Below are 20,155 nucleotides of genomic sequence, written 5' to 3' on the forward strand. Positions count from 1 at the left end.
ATTGTGGTAAAAGTGAAATAATTTGACTGGTTTTTATGTTTTTGACTTATTAGGTGTTTATTGTATTTTTGACATATTAGATGTAAATATATTGACCTGGGCAGAATGACCTGTATGGAGTTTTTAAAAAGGGTTAAATGATATGTCTCTGAGTAAATTAAGATTGTCCCTGAAGATGGCCGAATTGGCCGAAACGTTGGACATGTGAATGAAATAAATGTTTTGAGACTATAATTTGGATAGTGTTGTTGAATTATTTAGTAAATAATTATTATATTTAAAATTAGTTGATTATAATGTCATTATACAATTTTATATAAATAAAATTAGACTTCATTGATGTAATTATTAAACTGAAGTATGCTCAGAACATCATCTTTAAATATCAATTTAATATCATGCTATACCAATCATATAAATGTCATAAAATTTATCTATGTTATACACTGTAGTTAACTTTCTTTTCTATAACTGATCATAGTACAGACCAATAGTTATCAAATATATTAATTTCTTAGACCCTTGGATTTATTCAAAGATTTTTTTTTTAAATACTTCTGTTTATCAGTGATTTATTACAGATTGTCAAAGGGGTTTAAAAATTACATAAAATTGTGGGTATGTCTAATATATTAACATGTTACTTCTGAAGGCAACAAACTAAGGCCTTCTGATTACCTCCATTTTCAGTCCTCTTGAGGACATCTTCAACTTATGCAGAGGTAAGAAGGCATAATGGCTAAAGTTTTAAAGAAGGCTTTGTTACTGCTTGTTCAAACATTTTCAGTGTTACCGATAGTTGAAAATAAGGTCACAAGACCTTGCAGGAGCGTTGGTCATCAGTCCCTAAGTTTCATGGTGTAACAAGCCTGAAGGTAATCAGTTCTCTGGACTTTTAGGAAAAGGGAGTTGGTGAGAAAATCAAGTAACGATAACCAAAATATTTGCAGAAATGCTCGGTCAACATCTTTCGGCTCAACAGCGATCAATGGTTGAAATCGTATCTTACTATATTCACATCGGATATTGACGTAGGGAGAAGTTTTATTATAAGAGAAGTCTGTACTGTCCTGCCTACCTCCATACTATCTAACACGCCTTAATGCGTAACTTACTGTAACTTTTATGAATCCTACATCCAAGCTGCAGTTCCTAACTCTATGAACCCTAGTCGATTCATATGGACGTTAACCTTAAGAACTTATCTCTGTCCTATTAATTAAGAAGTAGATAAACACTATCTTCCTTGTGGGCATATTTTGAACTTTAAAAAAACAATAATTTATAACTACAGATTGTTTCTACCCAACTGTTTACCATTTAATTTCAACCCTACGTTATTTTTTGTATACTCCCTATACTATTTCTGCCTTAACCTCTTTTTTTATTGATATTAATAGAATATCTATTATCACTGTAGTTAAGGCTGTCCTCACAGGAATGCTCCATCCAAGACTGACCTTAGTGTAGAAGGAAATCCACCTTAAAACAAATCAGACCCATATTCTCAAGAAAACACAATACTCATTACAGGGGGAAAAGGTGAGGTTTTACTTTTTGTTTTTTATTCATTTCTTTTTGACTTACAATAACTTCAGAAAAATCTAAGCTTACAAAATCCCTTTTACGCCTTTTTGGGCCATTTATTATTTTATGCCAATTATGTTTTAAAAAATCTGTTGTATCAATAAAATTTCATGCTACAAAATAATAATGTTATAAGTTTAAAAGAAAAAAAAAGAATGAATGACAAAAATTGTAAAGCCTAAAACTTTCACTGATTTTTCACTAAGCATCAAAGTCTTCAAGCCATTTACGCTAAGTTTCCTAGGGCGCGCAGGTGCTGGTGGAGCCACTTTCCTCAAGACCCAGTCAGTTCACTTGCCCTGCATTCAGTGAGGTGGGTGTGTCCATAACTTGGACATACACATTTCCGATCACAGTAAAACTTAGTGTGACCTTACTGTTGGCAGTTCCTGTACTGTACGGTGCATCCAGCCTCCGTGAAAAGAGTTAGCGAGAAAGCATACGTAGTCCGAAGCAGTGAGTGCTTATATGGCGTATAGCTTTATGGTATGGTCGGTGCACTTCAATGAGGGCCACGCTGGCAGATTGGCCATTGACATTGACGATAAAATCGATACAATGCAGCTTGAGGCGCTACCTCAGAAACCCTACAGAGCAGTATAAATATTTCCAGGAGTTCCTTTACTCTTTGGCTGCTGGCTGTAGAATCCCAAAGATCTTACCCAAATATTTGATTATGTAGGCTGTCCCACATTTTCAATTACCCTTTTCTCACCTATTCTTTACAATTTTTGGAATTTTGATTTGATTATTGCTGAGTCATAACAGTGGCTTGGAGACTATCTTTATAAGGGTGTTATTAATTTTAAAACCACATCCAGTTCTTCTGAAAGGCATCTTACTTTGGAAATTCTCAATGGGAATGATGGTATTTTATTCTACGGATTCTAAGAGCAAATAAAATTTTAAGGACAATTTACATCGCAATTTTATTTTTTGGGACTGACATGTTCTGAAGATGCAAATCACCATTTCCAAAAACATTTTTTCCCAGTATTTTACGTTTTTCATGGAGAGGTTTTGTATTTAAAAACTCAAATCAACAAAATTCAATTTCCCATATAAATCTATCATAATGATTGCGGTATTTATTTATAAAAGTGTCATCACTAAGACTGGTATTTGAGCCTTCTGCTAAGAATATTAAATTATATTTCTTTGATTTTTCACACCATTTGCGTGCTAATAGTCAAAAACTGTAAAACATTTTTTTTTTTATGTCTTTAGAATTCCTGGAATCAAAAAGGTAATTGATATAAATTCGTCTTAAAATTAGAATGCATAGTAAAAAAACAGAGTTAAGATAATATAACATGTCATTATGAAAGTTCCTGCGAAAACCAGATCGAAATTTTTCATGTTATGGGAGGGGAAAGGGGGGAGGGGAAAGGGGGAAGGGGAAAGGGGGTGGGGAGGGGAGTGGACGTGTATAGTGGGAGGACACCCTGGATATCTATTCTTCTCTCTGACACATTTGAACAGTCTATGTAATCAATAAAAGTCAAAACCCAAAGGATAAATTTTGATACCACTAACCTGCAGTCCAAACCCAAATGAGCAAGATCATCCTTATTGCAATCATCTCACCTACGTTTCGGTCTAGCTCTATCTACCACTCAGACGTTCATCATTCGGCTCAGCAGCTTCGAAGCTTTTTAGAGATTCGTTCGTTATTAAGTCCAACTGTACACGCCCATTTTATTTTCCGTAATGTTATCATTTCAATTATATTAACCGAGTGCCTTATAAATTGAGTATGTAAGAGGTATTTAGGAAATAAATTTTCCGCAATAACTAATCTTGCTGAAAGGAGAATAATGGAGATGGTGTGCTGGCGGGAAAAGTGAACTCAAAAAGACGGGTCTTATGATGGGCCGAAGCGTGGCAGAGTAGAAGAAGATTGTGAGCCAATCTTGAAGGAGAGTATGGTTATGTCAACTCTCTGTATACAACAGAATAGTATCACAAAATTCTATCCAACACGCACAATTAGTGAATCTACTTACTTTATACAATGTTGACCTAACAGTTTACATTGTAAATAATTAGCTTGTTCCACTGTAAAGTAGCCTTTCAGTTCAATAGTTAATCAAATTAACCTTAAAATCTAAAAGATGTGTGATAAGTATCAAGGGCACTACGGGGGCTGTTAGAATCACGTTTAACTTGTGCCTAATTCGAGCACTATTTCAAAAACGATTAATTTCAGAACTTTAAATCTGGTACGTCCCTTGGAAGAAATTCAAGATTATTAGAGATATAGTACAAATTTAAAAATAGAAGTGAATTCTTCCATTTTTTCATGAAATTCCACTTCAGATGGATTCACATAATGAAAGAACTCTAGCTAAAATAATTTTAAATTCTAGATAATGCACATCTGAACACATAACTACGGCCAATCGTTCGAAAGCCATTGCTTTAAGTTCAATTCATAATTTCGAAGTTTGACAGTTCCTAACAGGAAAACTTACGACTGAAATTTTAATATGATTTACTTTATGACTCTGTAATGGAGAATTTTTTTTTTCTATCCCTCTCCTCACGGCATACCTGGTTGCGTTTTCAAAACTGATAGTCACCAAATTTGTGCAGCCATATGGTAGTTGTACGAGGAAAAAATCCAAGTATCGGAAATTTATGTGGTTCTATATATTTTATAGGGTGTTGAAACCAAAGCAATAAAATTTACATTGGCGTTCGGATGAATTACATAAAAATAGGGGAAGGTTAGCACTTTTTCATATTTTAGCTTATACTCGGAAACTATGCGGTTAATCGAAAATAAAATTTTTAAAAAACACCCTTAACAAAGTTTAATTAAATAAAATTTACCAGAAATTATATTCATAGGTTTTGAATGTACGACCGACAGAGGTTAGAGTCTCCAACAAGTTTAAAATTGAGGAAATTTGCGTACTTAAGAAAATATAGCGTTCTTTTTCGGATAACTCTTAATCCATGCATTTTTCAAGAAACTCACGATATACAAATTGAAAGAGGATTAAATTTCTTTTGGATACCATGTAAAGTCGTTCCTATAGGACAATGTGAGGGGCTGTTGAAAGCTTGGACTTGGAGATAGATTTCAGTAGTAGCTACCACACTACAAACCTGTTCACCCCTTTAAGCTAGTTATATTTACTACAGGACTAGAATGTAAAAACAAATGTTTATGACTCTTATACTGCATAGAACACAGAAAAAGAGTAATTTGGTTATGTACTCTAGTACTGCTACAAATATAAATAAATTAGAGATAAACAGGGTTAAACCCCAGTGTTGCAGCTATCACCAACCATATCAACAGCCCCTCACACTCTGGCATATTAATGACTTTACATGAAGTCTGTAGGAAATTTATAGCTGTTTTAATAGCAGATTCTCTTAGAAACTAATAGAAAATGAGTTATCTGATAAAGAATGAAATATTTTGGAAACTTCATCATTTTAAGCTTGCTCTAGATTTACCTATCCCAAACACTAAACAAAGTGTCAACACACCGCTATTTTTCTCAGAAAACCCTGGGGAATTTTGTTTAAAACTTAAATTCTGTTTCAGCGCCCCAAAAAACACACTGAACCATAAAAACCTCATTACTTGAATTTTTCCACATGCGACCACCATTTAATTGGACCAATTTGGTGACAGTCTGCATCAGATTTGAAAACAACCAGGCAGCCGCCAGAGTAATTTACCTTTTAAGGAAACATACCAACCTGCCAATCAAAATTTCAGTGGTTTGTTTTCGTTAAATAAAGCTTACCTCAAGGTATTTTCATAAACTTTCTAAAGTTTGTCCAGAACCAGTATAAGATTTTTTAATATTTCATATTGAATTTACAAACTCAAAAATAGATTTTCAGGCTCAGTAAATTTAATTATTTATTTTAATTATTGACTGTATTTTAAAATAAATAAGATATTTACAAAATTATTGAAACTTTGTTTAATTATTTCATAGCAATTCACACCTATAAGAAAACTAATACTAAATAAATATTTAAAACAAACTGTATGAATTACAACTAAAATCTCAATTATTTTCAGTTATAACATAAACCAATCATTTGGAATGATGTCAGGCATAATATACTTACTAATTTCTTTTCAACTTCCCTGTCGTTAATATAATTTTTTTTTCTCAAAGAGTGAACTACACATAAAACATCATAATTCTATTAATTCACTAAAAATAATTTAAAATTCATGGCCTCACAAAATTCAAAGTTCTTCCATTCAATATTACATTAATGAATGAAGTAGCTGAAAGTAATGCTTGAGCCATATCTTCCCTCGTACTCGGTTTTGAACTAAAGAATTTAGTTTTCAACTCTTGAGGAAAATTAAGACAATCTGCTGATGACTTTTCTTCAATAATACTAACAACTTGGTTCTGCAGCGATACTCTTTCAGAACCAATAGTAGCTTTATACAAATTATTTTTTACAACAGGTTTTAAAAAAGCGACAATTGGGAATTCTTTCTTTTCTCCTCCTGCAATAACAATGTAAAAAATTAAAATTAAAGGCTTTTATTATTGATAAGAAAATTTAATTAAAAATATAAAAAAGTATTTTCAAAAATATTATAGTAGTTTTATATACCTCAAAGAAAGAAAAGAAACATTTAATATTATATAAAAAAAAAAAAAAAAAAAAAAAACAAGAACACAACTATCCAAGTTTATGAAAAGAAAAAATTAGATGCAGGTATAAGACCTATACAACTATTATATATTGGAGATGACCATTAGAATTTTAGAAAAATTTTGTAAAGTTTTAATTTTATCAGTATTATTCTTCCTTCAGAGTTCAGGAGAGTACAGTCCCGAATGGCCTTGAGTAGCAGGAAAAGTGAGGGTTTTGTTCAGAGACAAATAAACCCTGCAAGACTTCAGTAACTAGTGGTGTGGCAAGGAATTAGGTCTTGAGTTGAAGAGTGGTTGTTCAGGTTTCTTGAGGGACTGTGCTAGGTTGTACTTGTTTCTCAATTATTCCATTTAAAACAGGAATGACCGGCTAGCCTCTGGTAGACTCTCTCTAATCAAACAACTATGGGACAAGAGACCTGTCGGATTTAAGAGAATATTTGGACTACAGAAAGGCACTAGAAAAACATATACTGCATTGCATTATATCAGATGTTTAGTAAAAGCTCAAACAAAAATACAAAATATTGTTTGTATCTTTTATATTGTATATAGTAGAAACAATAAAAAGAACTTAAATAGCACATAAATAAAACATAAAATAACATTCACAAATTTCAATAAGGAAATTTAAGGTTTGAAATAATCATTGTTGTTTGTTTTTTTAATGCATTGCTCATTGCTATATGTTTAATCAATACCTTCATGGATTAAAATGTTATCAAATTTTAGTGCTCTCTCCTCAGCCCAGACTAACATGTTACAGCATTTGCTTTGGAGAAGTGGAGGTATTGGAGTGATAAGTGTCAGATCAGAGAGAGTCTAATGTTTATTTTTTCAAAACCGGATTGTGTTTCATCGGAAGGCATTCACTGGAGACGAGCCAATTATTCAAATTGCTGGGACTTAATCTCAGCTTACATCTTTATTGCTGCAATAGGTACCAACTTAAGACCACCTTGTATTAATTCTGACAGTATGATTCTGGATAATTTCAAACTTTACAACGATTGAATCAGAAGGAGACACTAACAGTTCACTGCCATACTCCATTGTAGGTCTCATGAATATCATACAGATCAATGTCAAGGAAATCAACTACATTACAGGACCATCCACCATTTTTTCTCTAATGAAACGAGGGCACCTACTATGTACCTTGTATGTAGCTGGCTGAAATTGAAAAGCAACCATATCTTTCAGCAACATACTCGAACATTTTGTGCTATAACCTGAAAAGAATATATCTTAGAAAGAAATTCTTCATGTATCGAGTACATAAATGTTTCTGCAAAATTGAAACAACAGCTACGAAAACTTAGGAGGGAATAATGTTAAAGTGGCCTGGAGGATCTCGAGAAGACCATTCAGTTTATAACTTTAATCCCAGACACCACCATTTGAGGGAAGATCGAGGAAGAAAAAGAAGAAGAAGGTTGATTTTTCAAGATCACACTCAACTGGCAGTACTATAATATTCTGCCATAGCCAGATTTGAATCCAGGTCTTTGGAGTTACTAGCATAGTGCCTTACCACCACTGTGGCACCACGCTTTTTCTATAAATATAAAATTTTTTTCTTAACCATGTATTATTTGACTAACTTCTAATATTCATTTTTACAATTAAATTAACAAAAATTTTATTCTAATGATTTTTTTTTATGTTTGTAAAATCGGTTTTAAAGGGAGTACGAGTCAAAATTATGAGTCAGGAAGCAATCAAATAAAATGGGGACCATAAAGAGGTCTCAAAAGTTATGAAAATAGCTCATTTAGTTACATTCTTAGTGATGCTGGTTAAGAATTTTAACTTTTGATCCCATTTGAGTGAACTAAATTCCAATTATCATTTTTACATGTACTCACTTCAGAATGAAGTGGCCAAAGAAACAATCATAGGTCGAAACGTCGGCATAAAATAAATAAATATGGTTTTGTTTATTTATGTTGTTCTTTGCTGACCGCACCCCCCGACAAACTTCTCCAATCATAGGTATTAAAGTTGTAGATAATTTACTCTTCTTTATTTTAGTACAAATTGGATATTAGAAGTTTGAATAATAAACTGTTTTTAAGTAATAAAAAAAAATCTGGCGCTGTGTGCGCATCATACAACTTTCACTTACCACCTTACTTAGAATTGAAATTAATGCTCACTTATTTGAGAACAAATATTTTTATATTATTCATTGTAATAATAATTTCTCGTACTTATTTTCCAAGTTAGCCACTCAATTGACAGATTGACTAATTCCAATTTCAATAGTTTTCAGAGAAGCACTTTTAATAATATTTCTTGCAGTAAAATTTTATGCTTCTTCTTTTACAGAAGTAGAGCAGAAATATAAAAATATAACAATTAATTAAAATTTATATTCTATTATATTTTAAACACTAAATTGTTATAGAATTAATATTGCAAAAACAAGAATGGTGTAATGGAGTTATCCAGTAAAATGAAAGATTTATGTATTAGATTCATTGAAATTTAAAAAAAAATTAATTACTTCACAATGAAAAAAAAAATGATTAGAATATTGAAAAGAATTAACACAATGTGCATGCGCTTGCACAGTCAAACTTGTAAAAGAACAGATCTTTTAATTAGGTACTTTTCATCATTTTGTGAAATATTAATATTTCTAAAATCTTTGGCAACCAATGATACATAATATATTAATATAACTACTTTTCTTTCTGGAAATGAGTTTATAGCAGAATTAAAGAATAAAAAAAATGAAATACTGGAAGATTATTGATTGTCTGTGTGTAAAGATGAAAGGAATATGGTCCGGGTGCGGTCAAAAAAACTCAAATAGTAGAATTATACTATTTTATTGAGCCAACGTTTCGCCCCACGTTGCAGGGCTTCGACAGGGCTATTTGGACGCCAGTCAAAACAAAAGTGTTTTGACTGCCATCACAACAGTGTTGTCACTTTTGTTTTGACTGCCGTCCAAATAGCCCTGACGAATATATTATATTTATAAATGCGCGAAGGCTATATATGTGAAATAACAACAGAAAATAAGTGATTAATACTGTAGTTAATTATTAATATTGGAAGATGCTTTACAATTTCTAACAAGAGTATCTGAAAAAGAAATCATCATATAACAATATAGTACAGCTTAAGAAATTTCAGGCGCAAATAATTCTGCTAGTAAAAATTAGAACCACCAATAGGATAAGAGAGATTAAGATAACATTATTAGTGCAGGGAAATATTATTAACACTATAGAATAATTCTAAACCTACATACTTGATCCTTGAATATATGAAGAAAGAATAGCTGTAATGAGATTCCTGTTGTAATCAATATGGTTTCTTCCACTACCCATTTCTTCTAAAACGTAAATGTGGCCATGAGGAATATGAGGCACAATCCTTTCTATCTATCGAAAGAAATTAAGGAATTCGATTATTCAAAAATGTTGGAATAGAATTAACAATTTATCACTTAACTTACCATAGAAAGAAAGTCATATATACTTCCTTTATCGAGCATATATTCTTTGAAGTCCCATTCCAGTAAAGATTTATTTAGAGAATTAATTAATACCCAACTAATATGATCAGCACCAATATGTATAGCAGTTATATCTATCAAATCCTACAACATTCAATATACACTACAAGGAATTTCAAAAATCAAAACAAATAATATGTAATCTTTTTACTTTTTTCTGATTCTCTCCAATAGGGGGTGTTACAAAATTCAATACTTTTCTTTTATCTTTTACAACCTCTTTAGTGCCATTTTCAGTATCTAAAACAGTATCACAAATTTTCCTTAAAACTTTGGGCCCAATTCCATTAATATTGAGAAGGTCTTCAAGAGTAGTCAATTTTTTTTTCTCTACATACTGGTAAATTTTTGTTAGTTGATTGGGATTCAAACTTCTGCTGAAATTAAGTGGTGATTATATTATTTCATGAATAATGAGATTTAAATAAGAGTATAAAATTAAATATTTAGTTTGAATTCAAGTTTATAAAGTGAATTACATACTTAGGTAAATCTTTTTCATTTATCTTATTTAAGATTAATTCTTTTTCTTGAGAAGAGTAGATTCTTTGCAAAAACTTTTGGCATGTACTAAAACATTTAAGATCAAACTTTCTCTGAAAAACAATCAAAATTATTGCAGAATGAATTTAGGTCTCAATTATTTTTTTTTTTAAATACGGTTATTTTAACTCACCACAAGTACTGATAACATAGACATAATCCACTGATAGCATGTCGGTGAAGATAATATTCAGGTTATAAGTTCTTTGACTTCAGGGTGTTTGTTGTTGTAACCTTCGCCATGAGGTTACGAAGAATAGTACATTTCAAAAGTTATTCATTTGTTATTTAAAAATAGAATGTTTTTTCAGTATTATAAAACAAGTGCTAGTAGCAATACCAACTTCCTATGTCATTTCATCGTCATTAGGTAGCGCACTACGGATTTATCACCTTAAAAGCTGTAAGTAGAACAACTATAGAACTTATTCCTATTATTCGTAACGTTAGTGTTAAAAATAACGGTTTCTTGAGTTTTATTTATTGCTTTTTTAATGCCTAATACATTTTTTTTTTTTATTCTTGGTTGCTAAGTTTGATTTTAAGTGTAAAAGTATTGGAACACAACATATTAAGATGGGTTTTTATCCAATTAGTTAAATGTTTACTATGTATTTTCTATTTTATAGGTGTAGAATCTTATGAATATAACATATCCTTATACTTTTTTTAATATTAATAAGATTTGTCCCATATTTTATGAATTAGTGAGACTACACATACATCAGTGGGGAACTATCTTAAATTATTTGTTATTTAAAAATAATTTTTTTTTTACTGCCACTCATTACTTATAAAAAAGATTTGATTAATAGTTGAATATCAATCCGAAAATTGTCATGTTTTAAAATAAATTTGACTTAAGAAGCAGGATTGCTCTATATTTGAAAACAATTGCTTTGTTTTTATATTTAAATAGCTTACTGCCATCTATGAGGAATCTGCTAAATTATTGTCATATTTGCTTTCATATTTATTATCATATTGTTTGGTTCGAGTTACATATGTTTATTCAGGAGAAAAGTAAATGAAAATATAACTGTTATGTAGAGGTATAATCCATAATAATAATAATCCAATAAGGAACTAGGGTTTTTAAATTAATTATTTAGATATTTATTTACTAGACATAGTGGCTTACTTTTTATCCACTGATTTTCTTTAATTTTAATATTTTGTGATAATTTATAAATTTATATTACCTTTTACAGATTTTGTTCTTTGATCTGTTATTTGATTTTATCCATTAAGGGATAGGATTCCCCATTTTAATATTTTCTTTTACTTTTCATAATGTATTTTGAATGCAATTCATTCATTAATTAATGGATTAAAAAAATTACATAAACCCAAGCTTTTATCCAATAATTATTTCACCACATATCATGATTCTGTTTCCTGCTAAAATGATTTTTGCATTTTGATTGGCTGTGTAAGGTTTGTTGTTGAAATTAAGAAGGCATTTTTTACTTAAAAGCAATAAAGAAAATTTTTAAGTAACTTGATAATGATAAAGCTTTCAGTCCAGACAATCCAACCCTATTTTATTACTACAGATGGTTTTAAAAACAGTAGTTATATAAGTATTCACTCTCAGCTGTTTTCCCCCCATTATAAATAAGATAAAGTAGTCATATGTGTTAACTGAGAAGCTTTAGAGTCCATTCAAATAAATGTAAATTTCCTTTTAGCTTCTTCACAAAATGATTATGCAATTGCCAAGCAGCACTTTCATCTCTATTCTGTAGAAAATGGGCATATACAATTTGACCTTCATTCCCGTTTTTGTCCCATATGCTTCTTTCAAACATCGAAAATATGTCATATTTCCACCTTATTTATTTAGGTTAATACCTTTTGAAATAATTGTGAGATGTTACCTTCCCGTTTGAATGGAAATGACCAACGGCTTTACGCGAATACTTACGCTTTTGACTTATCGATCACTCTTTCCTGTTCAAGTCTAAACAAAGGTTAGGATTAACGAAACGTTTTCTTGCAAAGTATTCAAACTATCTTTGCAAAGTTAATTTTCTTTCTTCTGTAATGTTTGCTTTTTTATGTAATTACTTTACTAAATAAAAGAAACATGCAAGTGTCTGGGTTCGAGCATATCGTATTTGAGTTTTTACTATGTATTAAGTAATATATGCATAATACAATTCGGGTTACCATTACAAATATATAAATGGCATGCCCATTTCTCAAAGCTAGTACACCTTCGTTGATACAAATGCATATGTATATTTACGAACACCCTAAAGCTTCACTGGTAGTTTTACTAGGGTTAAGTTTTCTCTAGAATGTTTCAACACAGTTTTGCCAACTTAATTTTTAGTTAGGTAATTTTTTTTTTCTGTTCAGATATTCGGGACTGCAGTACATGTTTTGTTCAACTTTTTTCATTTATATTTTACAAAAATTTCAACTTAATTCTTATTATTATTGTCCCGAATTTTTAAAACATCGGTAGTAGTGGCTATCCTGTCGACGCCATTCCGAGGAGTGGGGGCAACATCAGTCTCTTTCTCTGTGAGACGTCGTCGAGTACTGATCGTTTCCTCACGTTTCACTTTTTTGTAAGTATTAATTAAAATAGTTTTAAGTTGATTTGTGATTACTGTTGTTTGATTGCGTTAATAATCGAGTATTGTAAAGGCCATGTAACTTGTTTTGGGAGATCGCGAACGATATTAGGCAATCGACGTTGAGAGGTCGGCGGCCATATTGGATTCCGCTGCTCAACCTTAGCCTTCGATTGCGATCCAACTTACATGACATGTAACGACTGTTTGGGCTGAGTTTATTGTATAAGCTGTATGTGTATTGCATTGGGTCAGGAATATACTGTTGTATTGAAAGTATAGATCAAAGTTGGTTGCCTTCCTTTCGATCCTTATGTATAGTGGCAACGTTTTGCTGGATCATGGGTCCGGAAGAAGTGTTTTTCGAATGGAAAATTATATCGAGATTGGGGTTTGGATTCAGTCAATTTTGTCTTTTGCTTCTATAATTTAAACAGAACGTTTATCTTCCATGTCTTCATAGGGATCCAGTAGCATTTAATACTTCATTACGCCTAATCATAACTATTAGGGTTGGCTGAAGCTATCCTAGGATTGGATTATTTATATTATGGTTGGACTGGTGTGCTCTTTTGAACTTTGTTCCCTCCAAACCATTAACTTGAGGAATTTAGCTTTATAACAGAAGATTGTTGTTTGTAGCTTCTCAAAACATTCATTTCACAAATATCCATCTTTATCTAGTAGAATTATTATTATATTAGTAACAATTAACCAGTTGATATAATTTCATTTCTTTATAACTCCATATATGAGAGTTGTTTTGTCAATTCAATTTAGCTTAAAAAGTTAAAATGAAATTAACTCGTACTTATTAATATTGGTATTCAAAGTTTTATAACGATTTGTGAGAATATGCTCAATAGCTCTTCCTGTATTGAAACGGTGTTGCCAACATTCGGTTATTTCTGTTTGCTTCTCTCCTCGTTCAAAACCTTTTGTGACTTTATCTCGGCCTTGTAAAACCTATTCCTAATTAAATATTTTTAAGCAATTAATTGTATGTTTTATATATTTTTTTTCAGGTCGGTTTAATTCTTAAACTTAGTTTCATATTTTAATTTCCGATGTTCATTTCAAAATTTTATCGACATTTTGAAGTTTTAAAAATAGTTTTGTTAATTTTTTTATTTATTTTTATCTGTTGGTTCAGTGATTCAACAATTATTTTTTGTATTGTTTATCAAATTTTAATTTAGAAACGTTTAGTTTTCTGAATCTTGGCGTACTGTAACTTACAAGTCGTTTTTATTTGTACAATCTAATATTTAAAACAGAAAATTATCAATACTTCGAATTAATTTTTTTAAATTAGACTATAATTGAATCGGAAACATATTTTTTAATGTTAGTTCATTAGTTTTTTATGTTCACTAAACAGATGTCAAGACATAATCAGCAATTAAATGATGCTGATTTTCATAAAATAGTGATCTCGCTTGTTAGTTCTTTATATCTTTGTGTTAAGTAATAATTTGTGTCAAGTAAATCAATTGTGATTTTGTTTATATATATCGACGTTTTGGTTTATAATATTATTTTACTTTACACCAAAACTACTAATATAATTTTATTTTGAAAAGTGTGGTTTGTTGTAGGGTTCAAAAACTATATCTTTTTATCTATTCAGTTATAGTCCCCTCTCCCTTACAAGATTTGCATTTGAAGTAAAGTATTCACAGGCATTTGCAGGGAACAACATGATTCCCATTAAAATGGGCCTGACTATCAAATTTTTCCAAATTCTTATTCTAAATAACACAAGGAACAAAATAATATCTAATTTAAGGTAATTAAATACCGATTATTATTAAAAAGATATTCCTTAAGTTATGAAGGTACTACTGCTTGTATAGGTTGTCCAAATCCAAAATGTACCATGTCCATTGCATATTTTTTGGTCACCAAACTGAATTTTGCACGTCTGAGGAATTAATCAAGTTGTTTGTTTCCTTTGTAAAATTGTTAATGGTAGTACACACTGTTTTGCGTTTGGATGATATGCAACAACTACTTAAGTTATATGGTGTTAATGTATATACTGATGACTTGGAAGCATTAGAATTAAGCTTAGTGACCATGTTGTTCCTTTTAAACCTCCAGATATTAATTCCATATATGTAGACTTTGGTATCAAATGGATTAGTAATAAGAAACGCTATCATAACAAAAAAAGACACGAATGCGTTTACTTTGACAAATAACTTCACAATATTCTTCCAGCTTTTTCATGGAAATGGTAGGTATCAATCTTCAAAAAGCATCCAAAACTCATCAATGCACAACGGCAATGATAAGATTATCTGTTATCTCTCACAACTAGGCATGACTATACCTACTTCTGTTTTTTGTTATTTGAGCCACTGCGGTTGGGGAACCAGAAAGAACTTGATGTAACCTGATCATTAATGAACAACCAGATTCCGTTATTTCTTGAAACTGTTCCAACAACAATAATTTAGCATTGATAATGAAAAGGTTAACTGCTAAAACTGTGATCTATATAATTCTAATTCGATATCAAACAAGCACATCTGAAAAAAAAAAAAATGGTTAATTTTTTTAACAAACATGGCTGTTGGTTTTCAAATATTAAGAAATATATCTTCTTTTTTTTTTTTTTTTTTAATATTTTGTGCATTGATGATTTACTCTCTCTTTGAAAATCGATACTCATTATCGATAGTAATTACTACTTTATCTGATAGTTAACTTGCTAATTTTTATCTCAAATCTCCTCAGAGAAAAAAAAAACATTTATTTTAGGACCGTCTGCTGACCATTTAACCTCACTGTAAACTAATTATTGGTTTGTTTTATTTTGCTGCTTACCTTATTCCAAGACAAGTTTAGTCTTACAGTTACCAGTTGCTCATATTAGGGTAAGTTTAGTTTTTGGACTAAGTACTAATTCCTGACCCTGCCTTTGGGTATTAATTTTTAATTCCGCTTATACTGGAAGTAAAGGTAGAAGATGTTATTACAATAATTATTGGTTATGTTTTTTTTTATTACGAATGAAACGTAGTTACGTTTTTTTCTAATGTGTTGGCGAAAAACAGCTCTATCACTTGATTCACTACTAATTTTCTTTAAAATTTTATACTTAAATTCACGAATTGATAGATGATGAACCTGAGGATAGATTTTTGTCACAAGCATGTTTTTTGAATTATGAGGACCAACGGATAAATATTTGTTGGTTCAAAATCCAATTTAAATTGATTTTATATTTAAGAAAGAATAATTTATTGAGGAAAACATATTTTCGCAAACAAGAACAGAGAAACTGGAGAATGTACCAGAAGAAATTATGGAGAATTTTAGAAATCCCATTTCAAATGAGATTAGTGACTATAATTACCTGCTGTAAACAATCTTGAATGCTTCTGAATAAACAAATGAACACGAAGAGATTAGTTAGGTTTACCAAAAAAGCTTTGTTAAAAAATTAAGATGGGGCACTAATTTTTAATTGGAGTATCTTTGATCCTATGGTAAAAGCGTGATCAATGTAATGTACTCATATAACCAAGATTTATGTCTGGTAGATGAATGTTATCTTTACAATAGTGCCGTTTTATACAGCACTTTACAGCCAGGACTTCATGAAATACAGGATTAAATTTCAGTAATCATTAAAAAATAAGTCAGAATCTCTTCTTTGTTTTTTTACATCCAGAATACTTATTTACACTAGTTGGTTTGGCTTTGTTTAAACATGAAAATTGATCGTAATTTGAGCTCTATTTGGAAACAATGAAAAATGTCTAATAATTTATTTGAGCTCAAAAGGATTCGTATCATGCGTTGGATGGAAAATGTATCAGCCAGTTAGAATATAGTATAAAGTGAAACGAAAAGTTGTAAATTTAGATATTTTTTGTTATATTTGTAACATGCAGTAAGAAAGTGTTACTTGTGTAAATACGTATTGATGTATAATAAGTTCGTTTTAATAGGACTCTAGGAGCAACATAGTGACCTCATTTTACGTATACCGGAACCGGTTTCGGAGGCCAATGTTTAATGTTAATGAATCACGTTGAAATATGTTAAGGGTTGAACTGAAATCGAACACGAATATACCAGAACATGGAAAACTCCACATTTTTAAGTATGATTTATCTTTCCATTTTCTAAACATATTTTCAAATCTGTAAGATTTTCTGATTATTGTATTTGTACCATTGAACTTTTGAAGCTAATGAACCATAGTGCACTTTTGAAATGTGTTGGCCATGAATTGTCAATCGCTTGAATTCTACAAGAATGTTTTTTCTTAACAATTCATTGTCTATGTTTTATGCAATTTTCCTCAAGAAACTTTCGGAAAAAGCTGTCAACTCCAATGTGTCTGTCATGAATCACTCTTGTCTCCTATGAATGGGTTTTAGAATATGCCTCCGATTGGATTTTATATATCTGGTTTTAAAAACCCATTGCGCAGAACTACCTCATGTTCAAGAGTTTGGTTTAAAAGAAGTGAATCTTGAAAACAGCTTATTACAAGGTATTCTATGAGCTAAAGCTGGACGAATCGTTTTCGAAATTAAGAAAAATACAGTTGCCCAGACCTAAGTGAAGGTATTCGATGGAATTTGCTAATTTCATGCTAGACGATGTCAGCACTAATTCCCAACTGTCCTCAGAATTTGGGACGAATCGGAAGAGCAGTTTTTGGTTTATAAATGTTCTGAGGAAAATACGTTTGCACATGCGTAAGCGAAATTAGAGAACGGAGTCTGATGAAGTTAATAATACACCCATTCTACTCTGATTCTCACTTTCCCCTAAACGTTATCTAAATCGGTTAAACCTTTTTAGAAGTGTAGGTTTGCCGAAGAATATACATTTGTGGTTGCATAAGCGAGATTAGTGAAGGGAATATAATCTATATAGGACCAACTGGGTATCAGTACACATACACAATTCCTGAAAATCAGATCCCATTGAAACTAAAGACTCGATCAACTAGGCCGAAGTAAATGACCGGACTGTATTGGACTTAAAAATTTGTTACAAACCTGAATCGTAAGACTTGATTATTCATAATTATTCTTACACGCTTTATCTAACAGTATAACTATTGTGTTATTGTATGATAGTACGGTAGATTTTGATAATGTTTGACCTTGGGCATTGCATTAGTGATGAAAATATCCTATTGTATTTGACCTGTCTTTGTAGTGAAATTTAAATATTGCGATAGAATTGTTATTGTAAGTCTATATCAACTTGCAACGAACATTCATGGTTTAATACCGCTTCCAGTTGGGCGCCCCCATGCAACTGATGCTTCATGTGACCTCAGAAATTATGTTGTAGAAACCCAGTTCTGACTAAATTTGCTCCCTTCAATAACGTGTGTTTGAGGATCTATCTCTGAAGGGTTCTAGTTGATTATTAGATATCAAGTTAAATGGTCTTAGGGTCTTCTCAGTATTAAGTACTAAAAGACTGGACTATGTCTGAAATATGTAGCTCTTATTTAGCAATGGCTCTTTACTGACTGCTGTCGAACAATTTTTTAAAATATATGTATATATAGTTGACCGTAAAAATGATATATAAGAAGATGGTCAGGGTTGCTGTCAAAAGAGAAACAAAAATAGTTTACAACTATTTATTTTCCGACGTTTCGCCCCACTTTGTAGGGCTTCATCAGGGCTAAAAAGATACAAAAGAAACAAAAATAGTTTACAACTATTTATTTTCCGACGTTTCGCCCCACTTTGAACAACCCTGATGAAGCCCTGCTAAGTGGGGCGAAACGTCGAAAAATAAATGTGAATTATTTTTGTTTCTCTTTTGACCGCAACCCTGACCATCTTCGTATATATAATGTTCAACCTTAATTTCAGATATTTTGATTCTGTAATTTAGTTTACAAGAAAAGTTAAAAGTGTTAAACTTCATGTTTGAGGTTATTATTAAAAGATTCTAAACCATATCCTTGATTTTTCATATTTTTTTCGATTTTCTTGAAAAGGACAACGATTTTGATTCAACTCAGTATGTCATCGAACAATAGAATGGTCTTTAATAGGTAGGTCTTATCCTCGTTGATGTAGTCTAACATGGCCTAAATACGGATTTTTTCAAAAAATCTTCCTCTAAAGTACGTTTAATTTTGTTTATTTGAAAAAAAAAATAATCAGTTTTCATTCTTAGCCATATTGAACAATATATAAATATAATATCTTAAAGAATTTTATTTATAAATAAAGGAGAAAATAGGAAGTATAAAGACTTTCGATTCGAATGGGAAAACCCGAGACCACAAAATTTCCCGATTGTATTACGTCTTGGTTATCTTGTGTAAAACTTCTATTTTTACCTGGAACGAAACTTATATCCGTTATTACCATCTAGAGAAACACTGAAGTACGAATTTTGTATAGCTACAGACAAATAAAAATTGTTTCTTCAAAACCCTTACTGGTCATATGGAATGATTTAAGAATGGCCTATGAATATACAAATTGTAGGAAAGTTTCTTGGTACCTCTTTGGAGGTATGTATCTGTTATTTTATGTATTTGTCCATGGACTGATTAGATGCGAGAAACTTACTAAACAAAGTAAACTAGACAGCTGCTGTACAGATTAGAGAAGAATGATGGAAGCTTTTGGAGGGTGTACTGGTTCATTTGTGGATCGTTACGCCGTATATGTACTATTGTGTGATCTGAAAATAAAATTCAATATTTCATAACTGTTGTCAGTTTGTTTTTCACTACTGTCGGTGGTTTGTTCACTTACCTGCTAGTATAACTCCTCTACTCATAGTATCTAAGCTGCTGATGCTCGGATCTATTTATATAATGTGTATTTCAAGAAGTTAATGTCGGACATAGTCAAATCTCATATCGACATGGGAGGGACAACTAATCGCCCATGCACTAGTTATGAAATGATTTTCTGGAAGCATCCCTCTACTCTAAGATAGTTGGCTTTTGGGCTTCCTTTCCTTTTACTTTTTTGATGTTACAGATCTAGTGAATAGGTAATATTTTTACAATCTTATGACATAGCTGTTTAGGAACCTCATAGGTTTACTTAATTCCTGTTTGTTGGTCTGAATAAACCCAAGGAGAGGTCTTATATATCGAATAATATTGAAATTCAAATCCTTAAATATGTGTTTTTAGTATCTTCTCCTTCCTTTTATCTTTTTTCGGTCCCCTTCAACCGTAAATTATAGATGCTGGAGCAGTCATTTATGCACCCTGACCGGTTCCCTTTATCGTACCT

At 31.2% G+C, this 20,155-nt stretch overlaps 2 protein-coding genes across 6 annotated transcripts in view; one reads left to right on the top strand and one right to left on the bottom strand.

Moving 5' to 3' along the window:
* Positions 1-5,751: 5,751 nt before the first annotated feature.
* LOC106679321 (transcription elongation factor, mitochondrial) lies at positions 5,752-10,575 on the bottom strand. Of its 2 annotated transcripts, none has more exons than XM_024358827.2 (6): positions 10,448-10,575; positions 10,255-10,367; positions 9,923-10,145; positions 9,712-9,855; positions 9,505-9,637; positions 5,752-6,085 (listed from the first exon to the last, which is right to left on the bottom strand). In XM_024358827.2, exons 1-6 carry the CDS (start codon positions 10,469-10,471, stop codon positions 5,796-5,798), a joined length of 927 nt encoding a protein of 308 aa, XP_024214595.1. In that variant the 5' UTR covers positions 10,472-10,575; the 3' UTR covers positions 5,752-5,795. The 2 variants fall into 2 exon arrangements, with proteins under 2 accessions (XP_024214595.1, XP_014273904.1); XM_014418418.2 differs by having other exon boundaries at positions 9,923-10,148.
* LOC106679319 (activating transcription factor 7-interacting protein 2) overlaps positions 10,576-20,155 on the top strand; it is a 57,336-nt gene continuing 47,756 nt past the window's right edge. Inside the window, exon 1 of one of the 4 annotated variants that reach the window (XM_014418412.3) lies at positions 10,576-10,717. The gene's annotated coding sequence lies outside the window, so the exon portion shown is untranslated. Of the gene's footprint in view, positions 10,718-12,774; positions 12,894-20,155 lie in introns of those variants that run through there. The other 3 variants (XM_014418415.3, XM_014418416.3, XM_014418411.3) reach the window with 3 other exon arrangements.

The sequence above is a fragment of the Halyomorpha halys genome, unplaced genomic scaffold, assembly GCF_000696795.3.
Source record: "Halyomorpha halys isolate HHAL.00 unplaced genomic scaffold, Hhal_1.1 Scaffold194.1, whole genome shotgun sequence".
Taxonomy (NCBI): Eukaryota; Metazoa; Arthropoda; class Insecta; order Hemiptera; family Pentatomidae; genus Halyomorpha; species Halyomorpha halys.

Bases quoted from the DNA above. Each gene is read 5' to 3' on its own strand.
- LOC106679321 (XM_014418418.2), bottom strand. From the start codon at position 10,471: ATGTCTATGTTATCAGTACTTGTG. The intron at 10,368-10,447 runs GTGAGTTAAAAT...ATTGTTTTTCAG, and splicing joins CTATGTTATCAGTACTTGTG to AGAAAGTTTGATCTTAAATG. The intron at 6,086-9,504 runs GTATGTAGGTTT...TTGTTATTGCAG, and splicing joins TTCATATATTCAAGGATCAA to GAGGAGAAAAGAAAGAATTC.